Source organism: Ranitomeya imitator, chromosome 1 (genome assembly GCF_032444005.1).
Source record: "Ranitomeya imitator isolate aRanImi1 chromosome 1, aRanImi1.pri, whole genome shotgun sequence".
NCBI lineage: Eukaryota > Metazoa > Chordata > Amphibia > Anura > Dendrobatidae > Ranitomeya > Ranitomeya imitator.
This window is the reverse complement of record NC_091282.1, coordinates 214,615,847-214,638,293: the sequence shown is the minus strand read 5'-3', so window position 1 is coordinate 214,638,293 and position 22,447 is coordinate 214,615,847. Positions and strand designations below refer to the sequence as shown.

Genomic DNA, 22,447 nt, shown 5'->3' with positions numbered 1-22,447 from the left:
GAAGTGAAGTAGTGACGTTTTGAAATGCAGACTTTGATGGAATGCTCTGTGGGCGTCACGTTGCGTTTGCAGAGCCCCTGATGTGGCTTAACAGTAGAAACCCCCCCACAAGTGACCCCATTTTGGAAACTAGACCCCCAAAGGAACTTATCTAGATGTGTGGTGAGCACTTTGAACCCCCAAGTGCTTCATAGAAGTTTATAATGCAGAGCCGTGAAAATAATAAATACGTTTTCTTTCCTCAAAAATAATTATTTAGCCCAGAATTTTTTATTTTCCCAAGGGTTACAGGAGAAATTGGACCCCATAAGTTGTTGTCCATTTTCTCCTGAGTACGCTGATACCCCATATGTGGGGGTAAACCACTGTTTGGCCACATGCCGAGGCTCGGAAGTGAAGTAGTGACGTTTTGAAATGCAGACTTTGGTGGAATGCTCTGTGGGCGTCACGTTGCGTTTGCAGAGCCCCTGATGTGGCTTAACAGTAGAAACCCCCCAAAAGTGACCCCATTTTGGAAACTAGACCCCGAAAGGAACTTATCTAGATGTGTGGTGAGCACTTTGAACCCCCAAGTGCTTCATAGAAGTTTATAATGCAGAGCCGTGAAAATAATAAATACGTTTTCTTTCCTCAAAAATAATTATTTAGCCCAGAATTTTTTAATTTTCCCAAGGGTAACAGGAGAAATTTGACCCCAATATTTGTTGTCCAGTTTCTCCGGAGTACGGTGATACCCCATATGTGGGGGTAAACCACTGTTTGGGCACACGTTGGGGCTCGGAAGTGAAGTAGTGACGTTTTGAAATGCAGACTTTGATGGAATGCTCTGCGGGCGTCACGTTGCGTTTGCAGAGCCCCTGATGTGCCTAAACAGTAGAAACCCCCCACAAGTGACCCCATTTTGGAAACTAGACCCCGAAAGGAACTTATCTAGATGTGTGGTGAGCACTTTGAACCCCCAAGTGCTTCATAGAAGTTTATAATGCAGAGCCGTGAATATAATAAATATGTTTTCTTTCCTCAAAAATAATTATTTAGCCCAGAATTTTTTATTTTCCGAAGGGTAACAGGAGAAATTGGACCCCAATAGTTGTTGTCCAGTTTCTCCTGAGTACGCTGATACCCCATGTGTGGGGGTAAACCACTGTTTGGGCACACGTCGGGGCTCAGAAGGGAAGTAGTGACTTTTGAAATGCAGACTTTGATGGAATGGTTTGCGGGCGTCACATTGCGTTTGCAGAGCCCCTGGTGTGCCTAAACAGTAGAAACCCCCCACAAGTGACCACATTTTAGAAACTAGACCCCCCAAGGAACTTATCTAGATATGTGGTGAGCACTTTGAACTCCCAAGTGCTTCACAGACGTTTACAACGCAGAGCCGTGAAAATAAAAAATCATTTTTCTTTCCTCAAAAATGATGTTTTAGCAAGCATTTTTTTAGATTCATAAGGGTAACAGGAGAAATTGGACCCCAATAATTGTTGCGCAGTTTATCCTGAGTACACTGATACCCCATATGTGGGGGTAAACCACTGTTTGGGCACACGTCAGGGCTCGGAAGTGAGGGAGCACCATTTGACTTTTTGAATACGAGATTGGCTGGAATCAATGGTGGCGCCATGATGTGCCTAAACAGTGGTAACCCCTCAATTCTACCTCCAACACTAACCCCAACACACCCCTAACCCTAATCCCAACTGTAGCCATAACCCTAATCACAACCCTAACCACAACCCTAATTCCAACCCTAACCCTAAGGCTATGTGCCCACGTTGCGGATTCGTGTGAGATATTTCCGAACCATTTTTGAAAAATCCGCGGGTAAAAGGCACTGCGTTTTACCTGCGGATTTTCCGCGGATTTCCAGTGTTTTTTGTGCGGATTTCACCTGCGGATTCCTATTGAGGAACAGGTGTAAAACGCCGCGGAATCCGCACAAAGAATTGACATGCTGCGGAAAATACAACGCAGCGTTTCCGCGCGGTATTTTCTGCACCATGGGCACAGCGGATTTGGTTTTTCATATGTTTACATGGTACTGTAAACCTGATGGAATACTGCTGCGAATCCGCAGCGGCCAATCCGCAGTGTGGGCACATGGCCTAATTCTAAAGGTATGTGCACACGCTGCGGAAAACACTGCGGATCCGCAGCAGTTTCCCATGAGTTTACAGTTCAATGTAAACCTATGGGAACCAAAAATCGCTGTACACATGCTGCGGAAAAACTGCACGGAAACGCAGCGGTTTACATTCCGCAGCATGTCACTTCTTTGTGCGGATTCCGCAGCGGTTTTACAACTGCTCAAATAGAAAATCGCAATTGTAAAACCGCAGTGAAATGCGCAGAAAAAAACGCGGTAAATCCGCCATAAATCCGCAGCGGTTTAGCACTGCGGATTTATCAAATCCGCAGCGGAAAAATCCGCAGAGGACCAGAATACGTGTGCACATACCGAAACCCTAACCCTAACCCTAGCCCTAACCCTACCCCTAACCCTACCCCTAGCCCTAACCCTAGCCCTAACCCTAGCCCTACCCCTAACCCTAACCCTACCCCTAACCCTAACCCTACCCCTAACCCTAACCCTATTCTAACATTAGTGGGAAAAAAAAATGTCTTTATTTTTTTATTGTCCTTACCTATGGGGGTGACAAAGGGGGAGGTCATTTATTATTTTTTTTATTTTGATCACTGAGATAGATTATATCTCAGTGATCAAAATGCACTTTGGAACGAATCTGCCGGCCGGCAGATTCGGCGGGCGCACTGCGCATGCGCCCGCCATTTTGGAAGATGGCGGCGCCCAGGGAGAAGACGGACGGGACCCCGGCAGGATCGGTAAGTATGATGGGGTGGGGGGGGACCACCGGGGGGGGGGGGGATCGGAGCGCGGCAGGCGTGGAACGGAGCACGGGGGGCGTGGAACGGAGCACGGGGGGGCTGGAACGGAGCACGGGGGGGCTGGAACGGAGCACAAGGGGGGGGGGGGTGGATCGGAATGCAGGGGGGGTGATTGGAGCACGGGGGGAGCGGACAAGAGCACGGGGGGGAGCGGAGCACTGGATGGAGGGGAGCCGAAGCAGTGTACCGGCCAGATCGGGGGGCTGGGGGGGGCGATCGGTGGGGTGGGGGCACATTAGTATTTCCAGCCATGGCCGATGATATTGCAGCATCGGCCATGGCTGGATTGTAATATTTCACCCGTTATAATAGGTGAAATATTACAAATCGCTCTGATTGGCAGTTTCACTTTCAACAGCCAATCAGAGCGATCGTAGCCACGAGGGGGTGAAGCCACCCCCCCTGGGCTAAACTACCACTCCCCCTGTCCCTGCAGATCGGGTGAAATGGGAGTTAACCCTTTCACCGGATCTGCAGGGACGCGATCTTTCCATGACGCCACATAGGCGTCATGGGTCGGATTGGCACCGACTTTCATGACGCCTACGTGGCGTCATGGGTCGGGAAGGGGTTAATGGTAAATTTAGGTCAATATGTTTTGTGTTTATTCATAAAAAATATCAAAAATTTGAGAAAAATTTAAAAAAATTAGCAATTTTCAAACTTTGAATGATTATCCCTTTAATCCAGATGGTCATACCACAGCAAAACATTAATAAATAACATTTCCCACATGTCTGCTTTACATCAGCACCATTTGTAAAATGTTCTTTTATTTTGTTAGCATTTTAGGAGGGTTAAAACTGTAGCAGCAATTTTTCATTTTTTTCAAGGAAATTTACTGAATTTATTTTTTTAGGGACTTATCCATGTTTGAAGTGATTTTAGGGGTTTCATATATTGGGAAACCCCCAAACGTGATACCATTTTAAAAACGGCACACCCTGACATATTGAAAACTGCAGTCAGGTAGTTTATTAACTCTTCAGGTGCTTACAGGAATTAATGCAAAGTGGCATGACAGAAATGAAAATGTGTATTTTTACCACCTAAATACCTCTAACTTCTGAACAGATTACTACAGCCGGCAGACTCTAAGGCCGCTATTTGGTCGTGAATTGCCATGGCAAACATCAGGACCACAAAATCATGATCTGAGGGCACCAATTGGGACAAAGAGGAAGCCCCCACACTCTGTTAATCATTTATAATGATGTAATCACTATTGACAGCAGCATCTAAGGGGTTAAACAGATATTGACGGTGCAAACACTTATCGTGGTTGATGCAGAAAGTTGTCAGCTATAGTGCACAACCGACAGCTGCTGGATTGTCACCTGTATGCGGAGGCCATTCTCTTATATGTCAGGTCAGTTAAAAGACGTATTGGCGGTCATTAAGGGGGTATATTGCAGTCCCTTACAGGAGCAGTATACAGGACGGGTAGTATACAGGAGGGGCAATATATGGGAGGGGCAGTATACAGGAGGTTCAGTATACAGTACATATTTGCTTTCTCCCTCACCACCCCCATCATTGCCCATTCCACCACCACAATCATTGCCCTTTCCACCACCTTCATCATTGCTTCCTCTTCCACCACCCCCATCATTGTCCTTTCCACCACCACCATCATTGCCTCCTCTCCATCATTGCCACACACACACACACACAGACACACACCAGTCACCTCTCTGCACGTTCCTGGCAGCCACACACAGACGGAGACACACACACACAGCACCACTCACCTCTCCACTCGTTCCAGGAAGACACACACACACACACACACACACACACAGCACCACTCACCTCTCCGCACGTTCCCGGCAGCCACACACACACGCACACACACCCACACAGCACCACGCACCTCTCCGCTCGTTCCCGGAAGACACGCACACACAGCACCACTCACCTCTCTGCACGTTCCCGGCAGCCACACACGCACACACACAGTACCACGCACCTCTCCACTCGTTCCCGAAAGACACACACAGTACCACTCACCTCTCTACACGTTCCCGGCAGCCCCACACACACACACACACAGCACCACTCACCTCTCCGCACATTCCCGGCAGCCACACACACACATAGCACCACGCACCTCTCCGCTCGTTCCCGGAAGACACACATACACACAGCACCACTCACCTCTCTGCACGTTCCCGGCAGCCACACACACACACGCGCGCACACACAGTACCACGCACCTCTCCACTCGTTCCCGGAAGACACACACACAGCACCACTCACCTCTCCGCACATTCTCAGCAGCCACACACGCGCGCACACACACACACACACAGCACCACTTACTTCTCCGCACGTTCCCGGCAGACACACACACACACACACCGTACCACGCACCTCTCCGCACGTTCCTGGGCAACGGCAGTATTTTCGTTGCTGGCAGCGTTCTCTCTCTGGCACAGCCGCGTGCTGAATAATGACGTCATCCAGCAGCACTGCTGTATCAGACAGGAAGCACGGGCAGGAAGCAGGACGGATCCATGCAGCTCCGCTCCACTACCATTTTGTAGTCAGCGGAGCTGCAAGGATTGCTCCCTGCCTGTCGCACATGAGGGCAATCTGGCCAGGGAACCCTCGGGCCAGATTGCCCTCAGTGTTAGCCGCTCTGCAGGGTACCCCATCCGCCTCCGGGCCCCGATGCAGCCGCACTGGCTGGACATGCGGTGTGTCCACCCCTGATACTCGGGACTACAGATCAGGAGAAGGACTTGGGTATTCTGGTTACAAGATTTTAGGATGTAGAAAATTAATGATAAAATCCTATGATCCCAACATATTGTTACCCCTTTCTAAATTACTTGTGAGGCCACATCTAGAATATGGGATCCAGACTTGGGCTCCACATTTGAAAAAGGATATTGAGAAGTTAGAATCAGTTTAAAGACGGGCAACTAATTACAAGGGATGGAAGGCCTCTCATATGATAAGAGGGGGGAAAAGTTGGGCTTGTTTAGCTTAGAAAAATAGACACCTCAGGGGAGATCTCATTTGTATGTATAAATATATGTGTGGTCAAAATAATGGATTGGCACACGACTTATTCCTTCCAAGGACCATACTGAGGACCAGGGGGTATTCATTACGGGTGGAGGAAAAGTGATTCCTGGAAAGGGTTCTTTACAATTTGAGCAGTCAGAGTGTGGAATGCCGACCACAAGACGTAGTAATGGCAGACACCATAACAGCTTTTAAAAAAGGGCTGGATGATTTCCTCAATACGCATAACATTGTGGGTTATAGTTAATACTAGATGGTGGCCCGATTCTAACGCATCGGGTAGTCTAGAATATGCATGTTCACGTAGCATATTGCACAGCCCACGTAGTATATTGCCCAGCCATGTAGTATATTGCCCAGCCATGTAGTATATTGCCCAGTCACGTAGTATATTGCCCAGCTGCGTAGTATATTGCCCAGCTACGTAGTATATTGCCCAGCCACGTAATATATTGCCCAGTGACGTAGTATATTGCCCAGCCATGTAGTATATTGCCCAGTCACGTAGTATATTGCCCAGTTACGTAGTATATTGCCCAGCCACGTAGTATATTGCACAGCGACGTAGGATACAGCACAGAGCCACGTAGTATACAGCACAGACACGTAGTATATTGGCCAGTCACGTAGTATATTGCCCAACCAGGTATGTAACATTTTAAAAAATAAACATATACTCACCTTCCGAGTGCGCCTTGTAGTCCTCTGCCTGTGTGTGGTGCACGCGGCAGCTTCCGGTCCCAGGGATGGTATGAGCGCAGGACCTGTGATGACGTCACGGTCACATGACCGTGAAGTCATGGCTGGTCCTTCTCGCATACCATCCTTAGCACCAGAACCTGCCGCTTGCACTGCCGAGGACAGGGCGAGACGTCGGAGGGTGAGAATAAAGTTTTTTTTTTTTATTATTATTATTTGTAACAGATCTTTTTACTATTGATGCTGCATACGCAGCATCAATAGTAAAAAGTTGGTCACACAGGGTTAAAGCTGCGTAACCGGAGTGCGTTACACCGCGCTCCGGTAACACTGGCATTAACCCTGTGTGAGGGCTGACTGGATGACTGGAGGGGAGTATGCGCGGGCACTGACTGCGGGGAGGAAAGAGCGGCCATATTGCCGCCGGACTGTGGCCGTCGCTGATTGGTCGTGGCAATGGTCGCGGGCGTTTTGCCACGACCAATCAGCGACTTGGATTCCATGACAGACAGAGGCCGCGACCAATGAATATCCAGGACAGACAGAAAGACGGAAGTGACCCTTAGACATATATAGTAGATAGTGACAAAATGTAAAATTGGTGGTGAAAGGTTGAACTTGATGGACCTAGGTGTTTTTCCCAACCTATGAAACTATGACTTGAATCAGAGAAGATATCACCTATAAGATACCTGGTTGGAAATGTTTATTTGTGATACTGCCTGTGTCTCATCAGTGCTGTGGTTCCTGTATGGTCCACAGCCTTATGATGATTGTTAACAACTAACATTAATATTGATCACTGTACTTGGTGCTGTAAACATGTACTGACAGTGGTTCTTGTGCTGCATTCATGCTCTGACGGAGGTTCTGACACTGAATTCATGTACTGACTGTGGTTCTGACAATTTAGGCTATGTGCACATGCTGCGGAATGTTGTGCGGATTTTTCTGCACTGATTTTGGTAAATCCGCAGGAAAACCGCACTGCAGCTTTACTGCGGAATTAATGCGGATATACCGCGGTTTTTGTGCGGATTCCACCTGCGGTTTTACACCTGCGGATTCCTATTGAGGAGCAGGTGTAAACCACTGCGGAATCCTCACAAAGAATTGACAGGCTGCAGATTATAAACCGCTGTGTTTCCGTGCATTTTTTTCTGCAGCATGTGCACCGCGGATTTTGTTTTCCTTAGGTTTACATGGTACTATAAACTCATGGAAAACAGCTGCGAATCTGCAGCGTCAAATCCGCAGCAAAATCAGCAGTGTGTGCACATAGCCTTAACCCCTTCCCGACCTGTGACGCCACGTAGGCGTCATAAAAGTCGGTGCCAATCCGACCTGTGACGCCTATGTGGCGTCACGGAGGGATCACGTCCCTGCAGATCGGGTGAAAGGGTTAACTCCAGTTTCACCCGATCTGCAGGGACAGGGGGAGTGCTACTTCAGCCCAGGAGGGGTGGCTTCACCCCCCCCCCCCCGTGGCTACGATCGCTCTGATTTGCTGTTGAAAGTGAAACAGCCAATCAGAGCAATTTGTAATATTTCACCTTTGAAAACTGGTGAAATATTACAATCCAGCCATGGCCGATGCTGCAATATCATAGGCCATGGCTGGAAACCCTGATTAACCCCCCCCCCAACCGCCACCGATCTCCTCCCCAGTCCTCCGTCCTGTGCTCCGCTCCCCTCCGTCGTCATGTCTGCTCCCCCGTCCTCCTGTCTGCTCCCCCGTGCTACGCTCCCCCCCCCCCCGTGCTCCGATCCCCCCATGCTCCGATCCCCCCATGCTCCGATCTCCCATCCGCTCATACTTACCGAGCCTCCCGGTGTCCGTCCGTCTTCTCCATGGGTGCCGCCATCTTCCAAAATGACGGGCACATGCGCAGTGCGCCCGCAGAATCTGCCGGCCGGCAGATTCGTTCCAGGTACATTTTGATCACAGTGATCAAAATAAAAAAAAATAGTAAATGAACCCCCCCCCCTTATCACCCCCATAGGTAAGGACAATAATAAAATGAAGAAAATATTTTTTTTCCCCCCCACTAGGGTTAGGGTTAGAACTAGGGTTAGGGTTAGAACTAGGGTTAGGGCTAGGGTTAGGGTTAGAATTAGGCTATGTGCACACGGTGGGGATTTGGCTGCGGATCCGCAGCGAATTGGCCGCGGATCCGCAGCGGATTGGCAACTGCAGATTCGTAGCAGTTTTCCATCAGGTTTACAGTACCATGTAAACCTATGGAAAACCAAATCCGCTGTGCCCATGGTGCGGAAAATACCGTGCGGAAATGCTGCGTTGAATTTTCCGCAGCATGTCAATTCTTTGTGCGGATTCCACAGCGTTTTACACCTGTTCCTCAATAGGAATCCGCAGGTGAAATCCACACAAAAAACACTGGAAATTCGAGGTAAATCCGCAGGTAAAAAGCAGTGCCTTTTACCTGCGGATTTTTAAAAAACGGAAAAATCTCACACGAATCCGCAACGTGGGCACATAGCCTTAGGGTTAGGGTTGGAATTAGAGCTAGGGTTGGAATTAGGGCTAGGGTTGGAAATAGGGTTAAGATTAGGCTTGTGGTTAGGGTTATGGTTAGGGGTGTGTTGGGGTTAAAGTTGTGGTTAGGGTTGGGATTAGGGTTAGGATTAGGGTTGGGGTTAGGGTTGTGGTTAAGGGTGTGTTGGGGTTAGGGTTGTGATTAGGGTTATGGATACAGTTGGGATTAGGGTTAGGGGTGTGTTGGGGTTAGTGTTGGAGTCAGAATTGAGGGGTTTCCACTGTTTAGGCACATCAGGGGTCTCCAAACGCAACATGGCGCCACCATTGATTCCAGCCAATCTTGCGTTCAAAAAGTCAAATGGTGCTTCCTCCCTTCCGAGCCCTGACGTGCGCCCAAACAGTGGTTTACCCCCACATATGGGGTACCAGCATACTCAGGACAAACTGGGCAACAACTACTGGGGACCAATTTCTCCTGTTACCCTTGCAAAAATAAAAAATTGCTTGCTAAAACAAAATTTTTGAGGAAAGAAAAATGATTTTTTATTTTCATGGCTCTGTGTTATAAATTTCTGTGAAGCACTTGGGGGTTCAAAGTGCTCACCACACATCTAGATAAGTTCCTTGGGGGGTCCAGTTTACAAAATGGGGTCACTTGTGGGGGGTGTCTACTGTTTAGGCACATCAGGGGCTCTGCAAATGCAACGTGACGCCCGCAGACCAATCCATCAAAGTCTGCATTTCAAAACGTCACTACTTCCCTTACGAGCCCCGACGTGTGCCCAATCAGTGGTTCCGCCCCACATATGGGGTATCAGCGTACTCAGGACAAACTGGACAACAACTTTTGGGGTCTAATTTCTCCTGTTACTCTTGTGAAAATATAAAATTGCAGGCTAAAAAATAATTTTTGAGGAAAGAAAAATGATTTTTTATTTTTCCGGCTCTGCGTTATAAACTTCTGTGAAGCACTTGGGGGTTTAAATTGGTCACCGCACATCTAGATTAGTTCCATGGGAGGTTTAGTTTCCAAAATGGAGTCACATGTGGGGGAGCTCAAATGTTTAGGCACACAGGGGCTAATTTTTCATTCAAAAAGTCAAATGGCGCTCCTTCCCTTCCGAGCCCTGCCGTGTGCCCAAACAGTGGTTTACCCCCACATGTGAGGTATCAGTGTACTCAGGACAAATTGCCCAATAAATTTTAGGATCCATTTTATCCTGTTGCCCATGTGGAAATGAACAAATTGAGGCTAAAATAAATTTTTTGTGGAAAAAAAAGTACTTTTTAATTTTTACGGATCAATTTGTGAAGCACCTGGGGGTTCAAAGTGCTCACTATGCATCTAGATAAGTTCCTTGGGGGGGGTCTAGTTTCTAAAATGGGGTCACTTGTGGGGGAGCTCCAATGTTTAGGCACACAGGGGCTCTCCAAACGCGACATGGTGTCCCCTAACGATTGGAGCTAATTTTTCATTCAAAAGTCAAATGGCGCTCCTTCCCTTCCGAGCCTTACCATGTGCCCAAACAGTGGTTTACCCCCACATATGAGGTATCGGCATACTCGGGAGAAATTGCCCAACACATTTTATGATCCATTTTATCCTGTTGCCCATGTGAAAATGAAAAAATTGAGGCTAAAAGAAATTTTTTGTGAAAAAAAAGTACTTTTTCATTTTTACGGATCAATTTGTGAAGCACCTGGGGGTTCAAAGTGCTCACTATGCATCTAGATAAGTTCCTTGGGGGGTCTAGTTTCCAAAATGGGGTCACTTGTGGGGGAGCTCCAATGTTTAGGCACACATGGGCTCTCCATACGCAACATGGTGTCCGCTAAAGATTGGAGCCAATTTTTCATTGACAAAGTCAAATGGCGCTCCTTCCCTTCCGAGCCCTGTCGTGCGCCTAAACAGTAGTTCCCCCCCACATATGGGGTATCGGCGTACTCAGGAGAAATTGTACAATAACTTTTGGCGTCCAGTTCCTGTTTTTACCCTTGGGAAAATAAAAAAATTGTTGCTTAAAGATCATTTTTGTGACTAAAAAGTTAAATGTTCATTTTTTCCTTCAAGGTTGCTTCTGCTGCTGTGAAGCACATGAAGGGTTATTAATAATAATAATAATAATAATAATTTTATTTATATAGCGCCAACATATTTCGCAGCTCTTTACAAATTATAGAGGGGACTTGTACAGACAATAGACATTACAGCATAACAGAAATCACAGTTCAAATAGATACCAAGAGGAATGAGGGCCCTGCTCGCAAGCTTACAAACTATGAGGAAAAGGGGAGACACGAGAAGTGGAGTTATTATTAATATTATTAAAATTTCGTTGTAAAAATGAGAAATCGCTGGTCAAATTTTAACCCTTATAACTTACTAGAAAAAAAAAAATTTGTTTCCAAAATTGTGCTGACGTAAAGTAGACGTGTGGGAAATGTTATTTATTAACTATTTTGTGTCGCATAACTCTCTCGTTTAACAGAATAAAAATTCAAAATTTGAAAACTGCGAAATTTTCGCCAAATTTCCATTTTTTTTCCACAAATAAACGCAAAATTTATCGACCTAAATTTACCACTAACATGAAGCCCAATATGTCACGAAAAAACAATCTCAGAACGGCTAAGATTCGTTGATGCGTTCCCGAGTTATTACCTCATAAAGGGACACTGGTCAGAATGACAAAAAACGGCAAGGTCTTTAAGGTCAAAATAGGCTGGGTCATGAAGGGGTTAATCAGCCATCGAGTGCTTTTAACAGCCACAGGCGGAGTGATGATCTTCCAGGACTGTTAACCTGTTAAATCCCACTGTTAATCACTGACAGCGGGCTTTGACATGTGTCGGCTGGAAGCGTGTCACAAATCTCATCAGCACCATAAAAGTGAACATGATAAATTTAAAAAATAAAAATTGTGGAATTGCACTTTTTTGTAATTTCACCGCACTAAGAATTTTGCTCACATTTTCTAGTACATCATATAGTATGATCAATGGTGTCATTCACAAGTACAATTCTTCTCACAAAAACAATATTGGCAGAAAAAAAAAAAGCTATGGGAAGAAGGGAAGGAAACATGCAAGGTCGTGAAGGGGTTAAAGCACTACAGACTGTTCGCTAGGGCTGTAGAAATATAACTGGGCTGGAATTGTGGTAACTTGTGCTCCACATACTGCTCCGGGTTTAGACACTTTTTGCTCCTCAGCAGTTTTGAAAAGTGAGAAGAAAAGGAGACGATGATAATAAACGTTCACTAAAGGGGAAAGAGCAGGAAGCGGAGACCTCGTCACACTGAGCAGAGCTGCAGCGCCGGAGCTGTGTGCTGGGGGCAGAGCCGCCTCTCACCAATCCGGGCTCTCAGCGCCGGAGGAGGCTCCTCTTACACAGCTCTCATAGCCGGCCGCCTCCTCAGCCGGACTCCACCATGCTGCTCTCAGCCTTCCCACTAGCCAGACATTTTGTGCTCAAGAGGAAAATCTTTTCTTCCTGCTGTAGACAGATCTCGGCCATGTCTACTCTGCTAATCTCCCAGCCGCAGTATGCATGGCTGACAGAGCTGGGCCTGCAGGAGGAGAACGACGGGGTGTACAATGGTGTCTGGGGAGGAAAAGGAGAGGTAGGTGCTGCTGCCACAGGAGTGAGGGTGCAAGTGCTGGCAGGGTGTGTGTGTGTGACACCAATGTGAACAGAGCCTCACACTAGCGACACTTCATCTAGTGATGGTCCGTAGAGTCGCGTTATTACGCAGTCGCCAATGACGTTTCCAAGTTGCACGCGACTCCTATGCCATAGACTTCAATGTGAGTCACGTGCGACTGTGGTCTGTGCCTTAGCTGCAATTTGCAAAAATCGCCGCTCTTAAATAGTCGCACGACAGCAAGTTGCAGAGACGGTTTTGATGGTGTAACTTTCCTGAGCATCTGTTGTGCAGCCCCAGCCTTCTTCTTTCGGAGCTTGGGACCATCCAAGAATCTTTAAAGGGAACCTGTCACCTGAATTTGGAGGGAACAATTTTCAGCGATGGGGGCGGGGTTTTTGGGTGTTTGGGAGTACATATGCAGCCAGCAGGTAAAGAAAGGGTGAATCAAACACCCGAAAACCCCGCCCCTATGGCTGAAAATTGTTCCCTCCAAATTCAGGTGACAGAGTCCCTTTAAAGGGAACCTGTCACCCCCAAAATGGAAGATGAGGTAAGCCCACTGGCATCAGGGGCTTATCTACAGCATTCTGTAATGCTGTAGATAAGCCCCCAATGCATCCTGAAAGATGAGAAAAAGAGGTGAGATTCTACTCACCGGGGTGGCGTTCCCGGTCCGATGGGCGTCGCGGTCCGGGGCCTCCCATCTTCTTACGATGACGTCCTCTTCTGGTCTTCACGCTGCGGCTCCGGCACAGGCGTACTTTGTCCTGTTGAGGGCAGAGCAAAGTACTGCAGTGCGCAGGTGCTGGGCCTCTCTGACCTTTCCCGCTGCCTGCGCACTGCAGTACTTTGCTTTGCCCATAAAGGGAACCTGTCACCCCGAAAATCGCGGGTGAGGTAAGCCCAGCGGCATCAGGGGCTTATCTGCAGCATTCTGTAATACTGTAGATAAGCCCCCGATGTTACCTGAAAAAGGAGAAATAGACGTTATATTATGCTCACCCAGGGGCGGTCCCGCTGCTGGTCAGGTCGGATGGGCGTCTCCGGTCCGCTGCGGCGCCTCCAATCTTCATTACAAGACGTCCTCTTCTGATCTTCAGCCACGGCTCCGGCGCAGGCGTACTTTGCTCTGCCCTCTTGAGGGCAGAGGATAGTACTGCAGTGCGCAGGCACCGGAAAGGTCAGAGGCTCGGCGCCTGCGCACTGCAGTACTTTGCCCTCAACAGGGCAGAGCAAAGTACGCCTGCGCCGGAGCCGTGGCTGAAGATCAGAAGAGGACATCATGGAAAGAAGATGGGAGGTGCCGCAGCGGACCGGAGACGCCCATCCGACCTGACCAGCAGCGGGACCCCCCCTGGGTGAGTATAATATAACCTCTTTTTCTCCTTTTTCAGGTAACATCGGGGGCTTATCTACAGTATTACAGAATGCTGCAGATAAGCCCCTGATGCCGGTGGGCTTACCTCACCCGCGATTTTCGGGGTGACAGGTTCCCTTTAACAGGACAAAGTACGCCTGTGCCGGAGCCGCAGCGTGAAGACCAGAAGAGGACATCATCCTATGAAGATGGGAGGCCCCGGACCGCAGCGGGACCGCCCCTGGGTGAGTATAATCTAACCTTTTTTTCCTCATCTTTCAGGTTACATCAGGGGCTTATCTACAGCATTCCAGAATGCTGTAGATAAGCCCCTGATGCCGGTGGGCTTAGCTCATCTTCCATTTTGGGTGTGAGAGGTTCCCTTTAAGACCATATACTTGTCACAAGGATCTTCTACAAGAGACCTGTTCAAGTCATGTTTTGGCTTCTACGATTACTATGAACGCAGACCACAAGTGGCCATTTACCAGGCCTCTGTCAGGACTGTTCAAGCCTAAAACAGGCGCTCAGTGCACCCATGGTGTGGCCAAGCATTTAATTTGCCTTCCCACATACTGTACTTTTCCTCTATCATCACCACCCCTCCCTTTTTTTATTTTTATTGACCCCTCTGGCTTTATAGAACCAGAGAAGGGCGACCATATATGTGGAAAACTAGTGAGAAAGTGTAATTAATGTTTAGTCACCCCAAGGGTGCACTGAGCTCCTGTGCGTGGTGGCAGCTGTCATTCTGTGCTGACAGCGTTCACAAACATATTTCCGTGTGCGCAATGCACTACATGCTGACTAATGAAACATTGTTTTCTTTGAAAAAGATGTGCATTGGCTGTCATGGCAGCCTGGGGCCTACTGAAGGTCCCATGTGTCTACTTTGTGCTCCAATGACGCCCTGACATAAGTAACCTTGCCTCCCAAAAATATCGTCAGTTCATTAAGTGGGAAATTAAATGGCGCCATTTTAAAACTTGCTCTCATTTGGTAAAACTCAAGCCCTCCTAATGCTCTGTCAATTGAAAAATACAAAAGTTGGTTCATAGTGACGGCTTCTAGAAATGTTAGTACCTGAAGTCTAAACTGAAAGGGTAATCCGGTACAGCAAATATACCCAGGTATCCTCTATATCTCCTGATACGTGGGTTACATTAGGAGAATCAAAATTCTTATTTTTCATGTTTTATACCATCCGTATGCTGTGGGCTTTACGCTCTCAGTTACTGAGGGCCGTCTGATAATAAATCTATCTATCCTCCATACAGCACCATGGATTCAATGGATATATATATATACGGTATATATATATATATATATATATATATATATATATATAATCTATCCTGAAATGGCACGTTTGTGTCCTTCATTCCTCATTGCCAATGTCACTCTATTGTCCATTAGAATAAATTTTTTTTTTTTTTGTATAATTATTTTGCTGAGCTGTCAGATAGAAGGTTAATAAATGATTTCTTGACCTCACTATTTCAGAGTCATCATTAAATTGTTAATTTAATGTTACATTTTAGCTCCAGGTGAAACTAAAAACTGTTATTTAGCTCTGTAGGATTCAGGACACCTATTAATCTCAGGCAACTATGCCAGTTTTTTCAGGCAAAATGCACTTTGGCATTTTCTTTTCCTGAATCCTATTTTGTCACTTCAGGAGTGTTTTTCTGAGGGTATGTGCACACGTCCGGATTTTTAGCGTTTTTTTTGCGGAATTTCGCCATAAAAACGCTATAAATCAGCTAAAAAAACGCTAACCTTATGCATCCTGAATCTGTCCTGAATGCTGCAGCCAGGATCATATTCCTCACCAACCGTTACACCGATGCCTCTACCCTGTGCCAGTCATTACACTGGCTACCCATCCACTCCAGAATCCAGTACAAAACTACTACCCTCATCCACAAAGCACTCCATGGCTCAGCACCACCCTACATCTCCTATCTGGTCTCAGTCTACCACCCTACCCGTGCCCTCCGCTCCGCTAATGACCTCAGGTTAGCATCCTCAATAATCAGAACCTCCCACTCCCGTCTCCAAGACTTTACACGTGCTGCGCCGATTCTTTGGAATTCACTACCTAGGTTAATACGATTAATCCCCAATCCCCACAGTTTTAAGCGTACCCTAAAAACTCATTTGTTCAGACTGGCCTACCGCCTCAATGCATTAACCTAACGATCCCTGTGTGGCCTATTTAAAAAAAAAAAAAAAAGGTTCCTCGCATCATGTTCTCATACACTTTATGCAGTTAATAGCCCTCTGTGTCTGTACTGCTACATACTTAGGCAGGTAACTGGTTCATGCAGCTTTACATGAACACCTGAGCCTTACACTATGGCTGGTCCTAATAACTAAAGCAATTGTTACCATCCACCTCTCGTGTCTTCCCTTTTCCCCATAGTTTGTAAGCTTGCGAGCAGGGCCCTCACTCCTCCTGGTATCTGTATTGAACTATATTTCTGTTATGCTGTAATGTCTATTGTCTGTACAAGTCCCCTCTATAATTTGTAAAGCGCTGCGGAATATGTTGGCGCTATATAAATAAAAATTATTATTATATTATTATCCTATCATTTAGAATGCATTCCGCATTTTTTGTGCATATGTTAGCGTTTTTTTCCGCAAAAAAAAAACCGCATACCGCAAAAAATGCAGACATGCTCTATCTTTTTGCGGATTTTCTATCAAAATGGACATTCCGGAAAAATCCGCGCAAAAAACGCATCAAAAACGCGCAAATTCCGCGAGAAATCCGCGCGAAAAAAGCACACGGACTTCTGGCAGAATTCTCAGGATTTTGTCAGGAAAAAATCCGGACGTGTGCACATACCCTGAAGGGTTTTGCCTGAGGTGGATGTCTGGGTGATTTGTCTGACCGGAAGTCACAGATCAGTCACCATCTCCCAGTGTAGGCCGGCTGCAGGGAGAATATTCATGGGCGTGCTTCATTAACAAATGTACATGATCAGAAAGTTTCCTAGGTTAATCTTAGAAATGTATCCGTGAAAATCGTATGCTATACGCAAGTTGTGTGGATTTTTTTTTTTTCTCCTCACAGCTGGTCAGACTGAAAGAAAAATCATCACACGCTGCGGATTACTCTGCAGATTTTTCCAGACTGATTTTGGTAAATCCACAGGTAAACCGCACTGCGGATTTACCGCATTTTTTTTTGCGGTTTTTATGCGGATTTCACCTGCGGATTCCTATTATGGAGCAGGTGTAAACCGGTGCGGTATCCGCACAAAGAATGAACATGCTGCGGAATAAACGCTACGTTTCCGAGCGTTTTTTTTCCGCAGCATGTGCACTGCGGATTTTGTTTTCCATAGGTTTACATGGTAATGTAAACTTATGGAAAACTGCTGCGAATCTACAGCGGCCAATCCGCAGCGGATCCGCAGCGTGTGCACATACCCTAAAGCCTCATTCACACATCACATATGATAAAACCAGACTGGTTATTTTGATCAGAGTGCATTCTTGGCGTCATCAGGTTTTCTTGTACGTGGAGGGGAAAAAAAGTTTCTCCACCTCACCCCCATGTGACAGTCTGTAAAAATCGGTACGCACACTATTACATCTGAGTGCAGTCTTTTTCATGGGCCCATAGCTTTTATTTATTGATTTTTTTTTTTTTTTATTTATTTATTTATTTTTAATCTGACACTCGGATCAAAATTGGACATGTCTCTGATTTTCTGCAGACCAAGCTCTGCAAAAACTCACTGTCGTGAGTGTGTGGACCATTAACCTTTTCACCAAAGCCTGTTTTCACCTTCCTGAACTGACCAAATTTTACAATTCTGACCACTGGCACTTTATGGGGTTATAGCTCTGGAACGCTTCAACGTATCCCACTGATTCTGAGATCTTCTCGTGAAAGATTGTACTTCACGATAGTGGTAAAACTTGTTCAATATGACTTGTTTATTTGTGAAAATGCTGCAATTTTTAAACTTACATATTCATATTCCCTTCAATCCAGAGAGTTATGTCACACAAAATAGTTAATAAGATTTCCCACTTGTTTACATTACATCTGCATTTTATTATGCATTTTTATAGCGCCATTTATTCCATGGCGCTTTACATGTGAAAAGGGGGCAAATATAGACAAATACATTAAACATGAGCAAAAAACAAGGCACTAACAGGTACATAAGGAGAGAGGACCCTGCCTATGAGGGCTCACAGTCTGTAGGGGATGGATGAGGATATGCTAGGAGAGGGTAGAGCTGTTTGTGCGGCAGTTCAGTAGGTTGAGGATCACTGCAGGCTGTAGGATTGTCAGAAGAGGTCGTCAGGTTCTTTTTGAAGGTTTCTATGGTAGGCGAGAGTCTGATGTGTTGGGGTAGAGAGTTCCAGAGTATGGGGGAAGCACCGGAGAAGTCTTGGATGCGGTTATGGGAAGAACAGATGAGAGAGGAGAAGGGAAGGAGATCTTGAGAGGGTCGAAGGTTGCGCGTAGGTAAAAACGGGAGACCATGTCACAGATGTATGGAGGAGACAGGTCGTGGATGGCTTTATATGTCGTAAGGGTTTTGAACTGGAGTCTATGGGCGATAGGAAGCCAGTGAAGGGCTTGGCATAGGGGAGAGGCTGGGGATTAGCGGGGAGACAGATAGATTAGTCGGGCAGCAGAGTGTAGGATGGATTGGAGTGGTGCTAGAGCGGAGGCCAGAGAGTAGGAGGTTGCAGTAGTCAAGGTGGGAGATGAGGGCATGACCTAGTGTTTTTGTGGTGTCGCGGTCAAGGAATGCGCGGATCCAGGAAATATTTTTGACTTTAAGACGGCAGGAGGAGGCAAGGGCTTGGATGTGTGGCTTGAGAGGGCAGAGTCGAGGATCACCCTGAGGCATCGGGTGTGTGTGACTGGGGAAAGTGAGCAGCCATTAACACTGATGGATAGGTTGGGTGGAGGGGTAGAGTGAGATGGGGGGGGGGGGAGGGGGTGTAAATGATGAATTCTGTTTTGTCCATGTTCAGTTTTAGAGAGCGAGCAGAAAAGAAGGCCGAGATAGCAGACAGTGTGGAATTTTGGTAAGTAAGGAGGGAAGGTCAGGTCCGGATAGGTAGATCTGCGTGTCATTGGCGTAGAGATGGTACTGCACACTGTGGGATTCTATGAGCTATCCCAGGCCGAAGGTGTAGATGGAGAAGAGTAGGGGTCCTAGAACAGAGCCTTGAGGAACACCGACAGACAAGGGGCTAGATGAGGAGGTGGCGTGGGGGAGGAAGACACTGAATGTTTGGTCTGTCAGATATGACGATAGGGCCAAGTCTGTGATGCCAAGAGATGAGAGGATCTGTAGCAGAAGGGAGTGGTCCACAGTGTCAAAGGCAGAAGACCGGTCCAGGAGAAGGACAGTAGTGTCGCCCTTGGCAGTTAAGAGGTCATTGGTGACTTTAGTTAGGGCAGTTTCAGTTGAGTGATGGGGTCGGGGTGATGGGGTCGGAAGCCAGATTGTAACCGGTCAAAGATGGAGCAGGAGGAGAGGTGGGAGGACAGTTCAAGATGGATGTGTTGTTCCAGTAATTTGGAGGCATAAGGGAGAAGAGATATCGGGCGATAGCTAGACACAGAGGAAGGGTTGAGGGAGGGCTTTTTGAGGATGGGTGTGATCTAGGCATGCTTGAAGGATGAGGAGAAGACACCTGTTGTGAGTGAGAGGTTGAAGAGGTGGGTTGGGATGAAGACTGTGGCAGGGTTAGGGATGAGGTGGGACAGTAGCGGGTCAAGCGTGCAAGTGGTGAGGTGTGATCTTCTGTCATGGTGGAGAAGCTGGATTTGGAGGAACAGGGCTTAGCAGCTAAGAGGGTCATTGGGCGCTGCGGGCCAAAGCTTTCTCTGATCGTATCGATCTTCTGTTTAAAGAAAGAGGCAAAGTGTTCGGCAGAAATGAGAGGGGAGGGAGAGGTGCAGGGGGGACGGAGTAGAGCATTGAAAGTGTTGAAAAGCTGTTGTGAGATAGGGAGGATATGAGAGATGAGAAGTAAGTTTGTTTTGCGGCAGTGAGCCTGGACTTGAAGCTGTCGAGGGACTGCTTGTATGCAGTGAAGTGGTCGGCGGAGCGAGATCGCTTCCATCTCCGCTCAGTGATCCTGGAAGCCCATCTCCGTTCTTTGGTCAGCCAGAGCTGCCTGTTGAGTGTATGAGTTTTGCTATGCATGAGGGGGCTGCTAAATTGAGTGTTGCTGTTGTTATAAAAAGTGGCAGTCAGCATCTGTGTCATGAAGGGAGGCTATGTCTGTAAGAGGGAGAAGGTACTCCGAGAGAGTGATTGTAAGTTGAAGTGTTTGAGATTTCGGCGAGAGTGAGTTTGTGGAGTGGGGGTTGTACACAAGGAGAGGGAAGAGAATGTCAGTAGGTTGTGGTCAGACAGAGGGAGGGGCGAGTTAGTGAGATTAGGCTTCTTTCACACTTGCGTCGTTTGACGTACGTCGCAATCCGTCGTTTTGGGAAAAAAATCGGATCCTGCAAATGTGCCCGCAGGATGCGTTTTTGTTTTTTTTCCCCATAGACTTGTATTGCCGAAGGATCGCGACGTGTGTCCGTCGTACACTGGATCCGTCGTGTTTTGGCAGACCGTCGGCACGAAAAAATGTCCAATGTAATGTTTTTTCATACGTCGCATCCGCCATTTTCTACCGCGCATGCACAGCCGGAACTCCGCCTCCTCCTGCCCACGCCGTGAATAATTTTCATAACGTGTGTCGGTACGTTGCGCCGACGCTTAGCGACGGACCTGTACTGACGCAAGCGTGAAAGAAGTCCAGCTTGTGGCCACCTGTTGTGAGTGGCGTCAAAGGACCATTGAGTGAGACCAAAGGAGGTGGTCAGCGATAAAAGTTTAGAGGCAGCTGGGGTGGAAGTGTCAATGGGGATATTGAAGTCACCCATGATAGTGTGGATGTCAGCAGAGGGGAAATGAAGTAGCCAGGTGGTGACGTGGCCGAAAAAGGTGAAGATGGCTAGTTCTGGGGGGGGGGGGGGGGAGGAGGCGGTAGATGACAGCCAGTTGGAGGGGGAATAGATGCGGACAGAGTGCACCTCGTACGAGGGAAGAGTAGCGGAGGGTGATAGCGGGATTGGAGTAAAGGAGTAGGTGTCAGACAGGAGCAAGCCAACTCCTCCACCACGTTTGTTGCTGGGGCGAAGGGTGTGAGAGAGGTGGAATCCGCCATAGGAAAGCGCAGCTGTTGAGGCTGAGTCAGAGTGGGTGAGCCAGGGTTCAGTGATGCCGAGGAAGGAGAGTTTATTGGTGATGAAGAGGTCATTGATAATTGGCAGTTTGTTGCAGACGGAGCGTGCGTTCCATAGTGCTCCAAGTAGGGGGACCGGGGGCTGGATGAATGGGTATGAGATTATCATGGTAGGGAAAACGTGCAGAGGTCGTGGCAGGGGGTTAGAATTGAGTGTGGGTATGTGTTGATGAGGGCCGGGATTTGGGGATACATCACCAGAGACGAGGAGTAGAAGACAGAGCTTTAGTAGGTGGGAGCAGGATAGGACATGATGTGGCCGTGTTTGTCTGGTGAAAAAGGATTGTTTGTGGTGGAAGAGTTCTGAGGAGAAGGTGAGATGGCTGGGGAGTATTGAGGGAGATACGACTAGTTTTTTGCTAGGTGGAGGGTTTGCAGGACATTGTAAGAAGGAAAGTCGTATGGGGGTGAAAGAGAAAAGAAACTGAAACATTGTAGTGGTTTGGTATTCTGTTACCTTCCAGTCCAATTCAGTCTAATTCAAAGTAATTAAAAAGATGTAATTTGAAAGATGGAGGTTAAAAGATGAATGGAGCAGAAGCCTCGTATGGATACGTCTAAGGTTGTGAAGGGGTAAAAGTGTGAATGTGGAAATCCCCTAATGGCAATCGAACGCGACAAACGACCGAGGTCTTAGGGCAGTTGACGATCGCGGTAGATTCTCTCATCCATGAGATTCGGACATTTTAAATGTTTCAATGAATCTGAGCGCACTGGGAGAAGATGGAGACTGCACTCAGATATCATCCGAAAGCAGGCTGATGGTTTCCAGGGACTCATTGATTTGCGCAGCAGAGTGTGATTTCCCCGCTGACGGGGCTGTTGATTGTAATTAGTCACCGTGGGCTCATTGGACATCATTTTTGGCCATATGCGCCTGGTCAGTGGAACCAACAAATATTTGTACCCACAATACCGTATTTTATACCAGAATTAATAATGGTGAAAGTTTTGAGTTTTTTTCCTGAGCAAATTCCTACATGGCCCATGTTATGGTCACTGAGGAATCTTCATGCT

At 47.2% G+C, this 22,447-nt stretch overlaps 1 protein-coding gene across 1 annotated transcript in view; it reads left to right on the top strand.

The window, feature by feature from the left end:
- Positions 1 to 12,479: 12,479 nt before the first annotated feature.
- Positions 12,480 to 22,447, top strand: part of ALDH7A1 (aldehyde dehydrogenase 7 family member A1) — a 102,164-nt gene continuing 92,196 nt past the window's right edge. Inside the window, exon 1 of the mRNA XM_069753838.1 lies at positions 12,480 to 12,759. Within this exon, the coding sequence (XP_069609939.1) occupies positions 12,568 to 12,759 (192 nt within the window). The 5' untranslated portion in view covers positions 12,480 to 12,567. The remainder of the gene's footprint in view (positions 12,760 to 22,447) is intronic.